This window comes from Mustelus asterias, unplaced genomic scaffold (assembly GCF_964213995.1).
Source record: "Mustelus asterias unplaced genomic scaffold, sMusAst1.hap1.1 HAP1_SCAFFOLD_4240, whole genome shotgun sequence".
Lineage (NCBI taxonomy): Eukaryota > Metazoa > Chordata > Chondrichthyes > Carcharhiniformes > Triakidae > Mustelus > Mustelus asterias.
This window is the reverse complement of record NW_027594185.1, coordinates 1-11,575: the sequence shown is the minus strand read 5'-3', so window position 1 is coordinate 11,575 and position 11,575 is coordinate 1. Positions and strand designations below refer to the sequence as shown.

At 48.2% G+C, this 11,575-nt stretch overlaps 1 protein-coding gene across 1 annotated transcript; it reads right to left on the bottom strand.

Annotated features, from left to right (window-relative positions):
- Positions 1-353: 353 nt before the first annotated feature.
- Positions 354-11,571, bottom strand: LOC144491023 (thioredoxin-related transmembrane protein 2-like; the record flags this gene model as incomplete). Its single annotated transcript, XM_078208701.1, has 3 exons — positions 354-1,129; positions 6,125-6,254; positions 11,516-11,571. Coding segments are annotated over 3 exons (360 nt in total), but the record flags the coding sequence as incomplete, so codon positions are not given.
- Between the last annotated feature and the right edge of the window lie 4 nt (positions 11,572-11,575).

Here is an 11,575-nt window from a genome sequence, read left to right as displayed (position 1 = left end):
ACTGAGGGAGAATTTAGCACAGCCAATCCACCGAACCCGCACATATTTGGAGTGTGGGAGGAAACTGGAGCACCCGGAGGAAACCCACGCAGACACGGGGAGAATGTGCAGACTCCGTACAGACAGTGACCCAAGCTGGGAATGGAACCCGGGTCCCTGGCGCTGTGAGACAGCAGCGCTGACCACTGTGCCACCGTGCTGCCCGCCCCGCCAAGCTGAGGTAGTGGACGGCTCTGTACACATTGCTCTGAAAAGGGGTGAAGGGCGGGGAGGAGATGATGAAGGGGACAGCTCTTGCAGACTAAGAGTGGCACAGACGTAGGCACACTGAGCGACGGCACTGGACAACAGCGTGGATAACTAACCATTCTGTTTAATAAATTACAGCGAGGGTAATGATGTGAGAGTATTCACAACGTACAGTGATTGCAGAGTCTGTAATATACCCACCCACCCAACCAACCACTCCCGCCCATTCACACGTACGCTGCAGAGGGCAGTGTGGGGTAGGAGAGGGGGCAGCGGGAAGAGAGAGAGGAGGGAGGGAAAGGGAAGGGTGTTTATCAAGCGTTCTTAGGAAGGGCGGGAGTCTATTGGATGCTGGGATCTTGCTGTGCGTGCAAGAGGTTCCCGAGTTAGGTGGATAGAGGAAAAGAGAGGGGGGGGGAGCGGGGTGGGGGGGGGGGGGGGGGGGGGGGGAGAGGAGGCTACAGCACGGGGTGCCAATCAACAAAGTAGGGGACGATAACTCCCGCCTATATTTCAACGCGGAGCACCCGAATGTGGCAGGAAGGGGATTGGGGAGAGAATCGACCATGCTGGGAGATGCCTGGGTGGTCCGCTGGTCTCCGAGGGGCAAGGTGGCAGTGAATCTCCCTCCGTCTCTCTCTCTCTCTCTCCCGGACTCGGGGCAGACCTTTCCCCCTCCATCCCAACCACCGCGCCTGCAGCCCCATCATCGGTCTTTCTTGCTCTCCTCCTGGGCATGATCCTGCGCTCCCTCCTCCTGCTGCTGCTCCTCCGCCTCCTCCTCAGCACTCTCCTCCGGGATGGCGTCCGCCCGCAGCTTCATGGATTTCTTCCCACGCTGGTACAACTCGTTCAGGTTAAACTCCCGGATCAGATTCTCCTTCAGCACCCAGAACAAACAACAGACACCCGGGAGTGAGTTACAGACTGGAATCTAATCGAGGGGTTCGGGGTGGTTTATATATAGAATAACAGATACCCGGGAGTGAGTTACAGACTGGAATCTAATCGAGGGGTTTGGGGTGGTTTATATATAGAATAACAGATACCCGGGAGTGAGTTACAGACTGGAATCTAATCGAGCGGTTCGGGGTGGTTTATATATAGAATAACAGATACCCGGGAGTGAGTTACAGACTGGAATCTAATCGAGTGGTTCGGGGTGGTTTATATATAGAATAACAGATACCCGGGAGTGAGTTACAGACTGGAATCTAATCGAGGGGTTTGGGGTGGTTTATATATAGAATAACAGATACCCGGGAGTGAGTTACAGACTGGAATCTAATCGAGGGATTCGGGGTGGTTTATATAGAGAATAACAGATACCCGGGAGTGAGTTACAGACTGGAATCTAATCGAGTGGTTCGGGGTGGTTTATATATAGAATAACAGATACCCGGGAGTGAGTTACAGACTGGAATCTAATCGAGGGGTTTGGGGTGGTTTATATATAGAATAACAGATACCCGGGAGTGAGTTACAGACTGGAATCTAATCGAGGGATTCGGGGTGGTTTATATAGAGAATAACAGATACCCGGGAGTGAGTTACAGACTGGAATCTAATCGAGGGGTTCGGGGTGGTTTATATATAGAATAACAGATACCCGGGAGTGAGTTACAGACTGGAATATAATCGAGGGGTTCAGGGTGGTTCATATATAGAATAACAGATACCCAGGAGTGAGTTACAGACTGGAATCTAATCGAGGGGTTCAGGGGGGTTTATATATAGAATAACAGATACCCGGGAGTGAGTTACAGACTGGAATCTAATCAGGGAGTTCGGGGTGGTTTATATATAGAATAACAGATACCCGGGAGTGAGTTACAGACTGGAATCTAATCGAGGGGTTCGGGATGGTTTATATATAGAATAACAGATACCCGGGAGTGAGTTACAGACTGGAATCTAATCGAGGGGTTCAGGGCGGTTTATATATAGAATAACAGATACCCGGGAGTGAGTTACAGACTGGAATCTAATCGAGGGGTTCAGGGTGGTTTATATATAGAATAACAGATACCCGGGAGTGAGTTACAGACTGGAATCTAATCGAGGGATTCGGGGTGGTTTATATATAGAATAACAGATACCCGGGAGTGAGTTACAGACTGGAATCTAATCGAGGGATTCGGGGTGGTTTATATAGAGAATAACAGATACCCAGGAGTGAGTTACAGACTGGAATCTAATCGAGGGGTTCGGGGTGGTTTATATATAGAATAACAGATACCCGGGAGTGAGTTACAGACTGGAATCTAATCGAGGGGTTCAGGGTGGTTTATATATAGAATAACAGATACCCAGGAGTGAGTTACAGACTGGAATCTAATCGAGGGGTTCAGGGGGGTTTATATATAGAATAACAGATACCCGGGAGTGAGTTACAGACTGGAATCTAATCGAGGGGTTCAGGGTGGTTTATATATAGAATAACAGATACCCGGGAGTGAGTTACAGGCTGGAATCTAATCGAGGGGTTCGGGGTGGTTTATATATAGAATAACAGATACCCGGGAGTGAGTTACAACCTGGAATCTAATCGAGGGGTTCGGGATGGTTTATATATAGAATAACAGATACCCGGGAGTGAGTTACAGACTGGAATCTAATCGAGGGGTTCGGGGTGGTTTATATATAGAATAACAGATACCCGGGAGTGAGTTACAGACTGGAATCTAATCGAGGGGTTCGGGGTGGTTTATATATGGAATAACAGATACCCGGGAGTGAGTTACAGACTGGAATCTAATCGAGGGGTTCGGGGTGGTTTATATATAGAATAACAGATACCCGGGAGTGAGTTACAGACTGGAATCTAATCGAGGGATTCAGGGTGGTTTATATATAGAATAACAGATACCCGGGAGTGAGTTACAGACTGGAATCTAATCGAGGGGTTCGGGATGGTTTATATATAGAATAACAGATACCCGGGAGTGAGTTACAGACTGGAATCTAATCGAGGGTTTCGGGGTGGTTTATATACAGAATAACAGATACCCGGGAGTGAGTTACAGACTGGAATCTAATCGAGGGGTTCGGGGCGGTTTATATATAGAATAACAGATACCCGGGAGTGAGTTACAGACTGGAATCTAATCGAGGGGTTCAGGGCGGTTTATATATAGAATAACAGATACCCGGGAGTGAGTTACAGACTGGAATCTAATCGAGGGGTTCGGGGTGGTTTATATATAGAATAACAGATACCCGGGAGTGAGTTACAGACTGGAATCTAATCGAGGGGTTCGGGGTGGTTTATATATAGAATAACAGATACCCGGGAGTGAGTTACAGACTGGAATCTAATCGAGGGGTTCAGGGCGGTTTATATATAGAATAACAGATACCCGGGAGTGAGTAACAGACTGGAATCTAATCGAGGGGTTCGGGGTGGTTTATATATAGAATAACAGATACCCGGGAGTGAGTTACAGACTGGAATCTAATCGAGCGGTTCGGGGTGGTTTATATATAGAATAACAGATACCCGGGAGTGAGTTACAGACTGGAATCTAATCGAGGGGTTCAGGGTGGTTTATATATAGAATAACAGATACCCGGGAGTGAGTTACAGGCTGGAATCTAATCGAGGGGTTCGGGGTGGTTTATATATAGAATAACAGATACCCGGGAGTGAGTTACAACCTGGAATCTAATCGAGGGGTTCGGGATGGTTTATATATAGAATAACAGATACCCGGGAGTGAGTTACAGACTTGAATCTAATCGAGGGGTTCGGGGTGGTTTATATATAGAATAACAGATACCCGGGAGTGATTTACAGACTGGAATCTAATCGAGGGGTTCGGGGTGGTTTATATATGGAATAACAGATACCCGGGAGTGAGTTACAGACTGGAATCTAATCGAGGGGTTCGGGGTGGTTTATATATAGAATAACAGATACCCGGGAGTGAGTTACAGACTGGAATCTAATCGAGGGGTTCAGGGTGGTTTATATATAGAATAACAGATACCCGGGAGTGAGTTACAGACTGGAATCTAATCGAGGGGTTCGGGATGGTTTATATATAGAATAACAGATACCCGGGAGTGAGTTACAGACTGGAATCTAATCGAGAGTTTCGGGGTGGTTTATATACAGAATAACAGATACCCGGGAGTGAGTTACAGACTGGAATCTAATCGAGGGGTTCGGGGCGGTTTATATATAGAATAACAGATACCCGGGAGTGAGTTACAGACTGGAATCTAATCGAGGGGTTCAGGGCGGTTTATATATAGAATAACAGATACCCGGGAGTGAGTTACAGACTGGAATCTAATCGAGGGGTTCGGGGTGGTTTATATATAGAATAACAGATACCCGGGAGTGAGTTACAGACTGGAATCTAATCGAGGGGTTCGGGGTGGTTTATATATAGAATAACAGATACCCGGGAGTGAGTTACAGACTGGAATCTAATCGAGGGGTTCAGGGCGGTTTATATATAGAATAACAGATACCCGGGAGTGAGTAACAGACTGGAATCTAATCGAGGGGTTCGGGGTGGTTTATATATAGAATAACAGATACCCGGGAGTGAGTTACAGACTGGAATCTAATCGAGCGGTTCGGGGTGGTTTATATATAGAATAACAGATACCCGGGAGTGAGCTACAGACTGGAATCTAATCGAGGGGTTCGGGGTGGTTTATATATAGAATAAGAGATACCCGGGAGTGAGTTACAGACTTGAATCTAATCGAGGGGTTCGGGGTGGTTTATATATAGAATAACAGATACCCGGGAGTGAGTTACAGGCTGGAATCTAATCGAGTGGTTCGGGGTGGTTTATATATAGAATAACAGATACCCGGGAGTGAGTTACAACCTGGAATCTAATCGATGGGTTCGGGATGGTTTATATATAGAATAACAGATACCCGGGAGTGAGTTACAGACTTGAATCTAATCGAGGGGTTCGGGGTGGTTTATATATAGAATAACAGATACCCGGGAGTGAGTTACAGACTGGAATCTAATCGAGGGGTTCGGGGTGGTTTATATATGGAATAACAGATACCCGGGAGTGAGTTACAGACTGGAATCTAATCGAGGGGTTCGGGGTGGTTTATATATAGAATAACAGATACCCGGGAGTGAGTTACAGACTGGAATCTAATCGAGGGGTTCAGGGTGGTTTATATATAGAATAACAGATACCCGGGAGTGAGTTACAGACTGGAATCTAATCGAGGGGTTCGGGATGGTTTATATATAGAATAACAGATACCCGGGAGTGAGTTACAGACTGGAATCTAATCGAGGGTTTCGGGGTGGTTTATATACAGAATAACAGATACCCGGGAGTGAGTTACAGACTGGAATCTAATCGAGGGGTTCGGGGCGGTTTATATATAGAATAACAGATACCCGGGAGTGAGTTACAGACTGGAATCTAATCGAGGGGTTCAGGGCGGTTTATATATAGAATAACAGATACCCGGGAGTGAGTTACAGACTGGAATCTAATCGAGGGGTTCGGGGTGGTTTATATATAGAATAACAGATACCCGGGAGTGAGTTACAGACTGGAATCTAATCGAGGGGTTCGGGGTGGTTTATATATAGAATAACAGATACCCGGGAGTGAGTTACAGACTGGAATCTAATCGAGGGGTTCAGGGCGGTTTATATATAGAATAACAGATACCCGGGAGTGAGTAACAGACTGGAATCTAATCGAGGGGTTCGGGGTGGTTTATATATAGAATAACAGATACCCGGGAGTGAGTTACAGACTGGAATCTAATCGAGGGGTTCGGGGTGGTTTATATATAGAATAACAGATACCCGGGAGTGAGTTACAGACTGGAATCTAATCGAGGGGTTCGGGGTTGGAATAGTGCAGTTACTGACCTCGGAGAATGTCCAGGACACTGCCCGTCCCTTTTTGTCAATGAGGGGGCGCCTTATCGACTCCTGGCCTCCCTGGAAGAGGATCAGGGTGGGCAGCTGCTTGCTCAGGGGTGACGTACTGACCTTGTACCTGCAGAGAGAGAGAGAGACAGTGAGGGAGAGAGACAGTGAGGGAGAGAGACAGTGAGGGAGAGAGACAGTGAGGGAGAGGGAACATTGCAGTCATCTTCCAAGGTGTGGACGTTCAGGAATTCTGCCCACCTCACTGCACAAAGGGTGATACATTAATGTCCGCCAACTTGTGACACTCATAAAATAAACTTTAAATCCAGGAATTGAGGGGGAGGGAAATGGGAAATGGATAGAGGGAGAGATGGAGAGAGATGGGACATGGGCGTCGCTGGCTGGTCCAGCATTTATTGCCCATCCCGAGTTGCCCCTTGGAGGGCAGTTGAGAGTCACCCACATTGCTGTGGCTCTGGAGTCACATGTAGGCCAGACCGGGTAAGGACAGCAGATTTCCTTCCCTAAAGGGAATCAGATGGGTTTTTCCGACAATGGGTCATCAGCAGATTCTTAATCCCAGATATTTTTTATTGAATTCAAATTCCACCATCTGCCGTGTCGGGATTCGAACCCGGGTCCCCAGGACATTAGCTGAGTTTCTGGATTAAGAGTCTAGCGATAATCCCACTTGACCATCGCCTCGGGAAGAGAAAAGGACTTTAAAGACAAGGAAAGGAAAGGTACGTTTCAGTATAAACTATAAAGATTGCAGCCAGTTCGGCTGAAATCCACAAGCCCTTGAACACCGAACACTTTAATTTGCCGTCCTATTTTGGTCTCTTTTGCAAATGCCGACGTATTCTCCTGTGAGGTGGCAGTGGTTAGCGCCGCTGCCTCACAGCGCCAGGGACCCGGGTTCGATTCCCGGCTTGGGTCACTGTCTGTGCGGAGTCTGCATGTTCTCCCCGTGTCTGTGTGGGTTTCCTCCGGGTGCTCCGGTTTCCTCCCACAGTCCAAAGATGTGTAGCTGAAGTGGATTGGCCATGCTAAATTGCTCCTTAGTATCCAAAGATGTGCAGGTTAGGTGGATTGGCCATGCTAAATTGCCCCTTAGTGTCCAAAGATGTGCAGGTTAGGTGGATTGGCCATGCTAAATTGCCCCTTAGTGTCCAAAGATGTGCAGGTTAGGTGGATTGGCCATGCTAAATTGCCCCTTAGTGTCCAAAGATGTGCGGGTTAGGTGCATTGGCCATGATAAATTGCCCCCTAATGTCCAAAGATGTGCAGGTTAGGTGGATTGGCCATGCTAAATTGCCCCTTAGTGTCCAAAGATGTGCGGGTTAGGTGGATTGGCCATGCTAAATTGCCCCCTAATGTCCAACGATGTGCAGGTTAGGTGGATTGGCCATGCTAAATTGCCCCCTAATGACCAAAGATGTGCGGGTTAGGTGGATTGGCCATGATAAATTGCCCCCTAATGTCCAAAGATGTGCAGGTTAGGTGGATTGGCCATGCTAAATTGCCCCCTAATGTCCAAAGATGTGCAGGTTAGGTGGATTGGCCATGCCAAATTGCCCTTTAGTGTCCAAAGATGTGTAGGTTAGGTGGATTGGCCATGCCAAATTGCCCTTTAGTGTCCAAAGATGTGCAGGTTAGGTGGATTGGCCATGCCAAATTGCCCTTTAGTGTCCAAAGATGTGCTGGTTAGGGTGCATTGATGTGGAGATGCCGGCGTTTTCCCACTCACCTGAAGAAGGGGCTTGGAGCTCCGAAAGCTTGTGTGGCTTTTGCTACCAAATAAACCTGTTGGACTTTAACCTGGTGTTGTTAAACTCCTTACTGGGGTGCATTGTCCATGCTAAATTCTCCCTCAGTGTACCGGAACAGGCGCCGGACTGTGGCGACGAGCGGATTTTCAAATTTCATTGCAGTGTTAATGTAAGCCTACTCGTGACAATAATAAATATTATAAACTTTAAGGAGGGACTGAGGAAGGGAGGGAAGCAGGATGGGGAAGGAAGCGGGAGAGGGGAACACAATTCTGAAATCCTCACGATGGGAACAGCGATCGATGAAACGGAATGGGAGGTGAGGGAGGCACGGGAATGGGTGGAAACGAGTTGTCGATACAGGGAGGCAGTCAGCGAGAGAGCACGGAGGGTGTGATGAACTTTGGCAGATAAGGCAAAGGAGAATCCAAAGAGATTCCACAAATACATGAAGGGTAAAAGAGTAACAAGGGAGAGAGTAGGGCCTCTTAAAGGTCAACAAGGTCATCTATGTGCTGATCCACAAGAGATGGGTGAGATCCTAAATGAATATTTCTCATCAGTATTTACTGTTGAGAAAAGCATGGGTGTTGGGGAACTTGGGGAAATAAATAGTGATGCCTTGAGGAGTGTACATATTACAGAGAAGGAGGTGCTGGAAGTCTTAAAGCGCATCAAGGTAGATAAATCCCCGGGACCTGATGAAGTGTATCCCAGGACATTGTGGGAGGAAAGTGCAGGTCCCCTAGCAGAGATATTTGAATCATCGATAGTCACAGGTGAGGTGTCTGAAGATTGGAGGGTGGCAAATGTTGTGCCTTTGTTTAAAAAGGGCTGCAGGGAAAAGCCTGGGAACTACAGGCCAGTGAGCCTCACACCTGTGGTGGGTAAATTCATAGAAACCCTACAGTACAGAAAGAGGCCATTCGGCCCATCGAGTCTGCACTGACCACAAATCCCACCCAGGCCCTACCCCCATGTCCCTACATATTTACCCACTAATCCCTCTAACTTACACATCCCAGGACACTAAGGGCAATTTTTAGCATGGCCGATCAACCTAACCCGCACATCTTTGGACTGTGGGAGGAAACCGGAGCACCCGGAGGAAACCCACGCAGACACGAGGAGAATGTGCAAACTCCACACAGACAGTGACCCAATCCAACAAAATTGTTGGAAGGTATTTTGAGAGACAGGATCTACAGGCATTTAGAGACACAAGGACTGATTAGGGACAGTCAGCATGGCTTTGTGAGTGGAAAATCTTGTCTCACAAATTTAATTGAGTTTTTTGAAGGGGTAACCAAGAAGGTAGATGAGGGCAGTGCAGTTGATGTTATCTACATGGACTTTAGCAAGGCCTTTGACAAGGTACCGCATGGTAGGTTGTTGCATAAGGTTAAATCTCACGGGATCCAGGGTGAGGTATCTAAATGGATACAAAATTGACTTCTTGACAGAAGCCAGAGGATGGTTGTAGAGAGTTGTTTTTCAAACTGGAGGCCTGTGACCAGCGGTGTGCCTCAGGGATCAGTGCTGGGTCCACTGTTATTTGTCATTTATATTAATGATTTGGATGAGAATATAGGGGGCATGGTTAGTAAGTTTGCAGATGACACCAAGATTGGTGGCAGAGTGGACAGTGAAGAAAGTTATCTCCAATTGCAACGGGATCTTGATCAATTGGGCCAGTGGGCTGACGAATGGCAGATGGAGTTTAATTTAGACAAATGCGAGGTGATGCATTTTGGTAGATTGAACCAGGGCAGGACTTACTCAGTTAATGGTAGGGCGTTGGGGAGAGTTACAGAACAAAGAGATCCAGGGGAACATGTTCATAGCTCCTTGAAAGTGGAGTCACAGGTGGACAGAGTGGTGAAGAAGGCATTCGGCATGCTTGGTTTCATTGGTCAGAACATTGAATACAGGAGTTGGGACGTCTTGTTGAAGTTGTACAAGACATTGGTAAGGCCACACTTGGAATACTGTGTACAGTTCTGGTCACCCTATTATAGAAAGGATATTATTAAACTAGAAAGAGTGCAGTAAAGATTTACTAGGATGCTACCAGGACTTGATGGTTTGAGTTATAAGGAGAGGCTGGATAGACTGGGACTTTCCTCTCTGGAGCGTAGGAGGCTGAGGGGTGATCTTATAGAGGTCTATAAAATAATGAGGGGCACAGATCAGCTAGATAGTCAAAATCTTTTCCCAAAGGTAGGGGAGTCTAAAACTAGATGGCATAGGTTTAAAGTGAGAGGGGAGAGATACAAAAGTGTCCAGAGGGGCAATTTTTTCACACAGAGGGTGGTGAGTGTCTGGAACGAGCTGCCAGAGGTAGTAGTAGAGGCGGGTACGATTTTGTCTTTTAAAAACATTTGGACAGTTACATAGGTAAGATGGGTACAGAGGGATATGGGCCAAACGTGGGCAATTGGGACTAGCTTGGAGGTCAAAAGAAAAGGGGCGGCATGGACAAGTTGGGCTGAAGGGCCTGTTTCCATGCTGCAAACCTCTATGACTCTAATGGAAATCTCCTTGGACGGGAATTTCCGGTCTCGCCTCAGCGGGGGCTATAAAATTCCACTCAGTCTTTTTCCCACGGAGGGGGAGTTGAAAACTAGAGGGCACAGGTTAACGGTGAGAGGGGGAAGATTTCAAAGGGACCTGAGGGGTGACTTCTTCACGCAGAGGGTGGCGAGTGGCTGGAACGAGCTGCCAGAGGAAGTGGTTAAGGCAGGAACAATAGCAACATTTAAAATGCATTTGGATAAATACATGGATGGGAAAGGATCAGAGGGATATGGGCCAAAGGCGGGTAATTGGGACTAGCTGGGAGGACAGCACGGATGGGCTGAAGGGCCCGTTTCCCTGCTGTATTACTCTCTGACTCTAAACCGTGCGATATACTGGTTCAGACGCAACTGGAGTCCTGTGTTCAGCTCCATCGTCTCGGAAGGATACGCGGGCGTTAGGGAGGAGAGTGCGGATACAGAGTCACGACAAGGGTTTGCGGGACACGGAAGCCACGCGGAGAAGGTGGGGACATCTCCCTTGGAGGAGGGAAGGTCAGGAGGACATTTGACGGAGCTGCTTGATAGCATGGGGTGGGGGGGGGGGGGGGGGGGGGGTGGGGGGGGCGGTGTGTGTGTGCGTGTGTGTGCGTGTGCGTGTGTGAGAGTGTGTGTGTGTGCGTGTGCGTGCGTGTGCGTGCGTGCGTGTGCGTGCGTGTGCGTGTGTGAGAGTGTGTGTGTGTGCGTGTGCGTGCGTGTGCGTGCGTGCGTGTGCGTGCGTGTGTGTGGCGCGTGCTGGTGGATATATCAAGGCCCAGAAGTCACGGGCGATTGGTGAAGGGACCGGGGTTGTGGAAGGCACAGTCTGAGAGTGAGATGGCGGGGGATTCCATCGAGGCTTTCCAGAGGGATTAGGACGGTTGTCTGGAGAGGGGAGGGTGTCGGAGTGACAGCGAGGTTGGGGTGGGACTGGGGTAGTTTTCTCCCCGGGAGAGACAGCATGGGTAAGAATGGGCTGAATGGCCTCCTGTTGCACACTATTCACTCCGGGGTTCAGGCTCTCGGTCCCGGGATTAAGGGGTTACGTCAAAACAACTCACTTTTCAGAGATCTCGGAGTAACGCCCCACATCAGCCTTTCCGAACTTCAACCCTGCACAG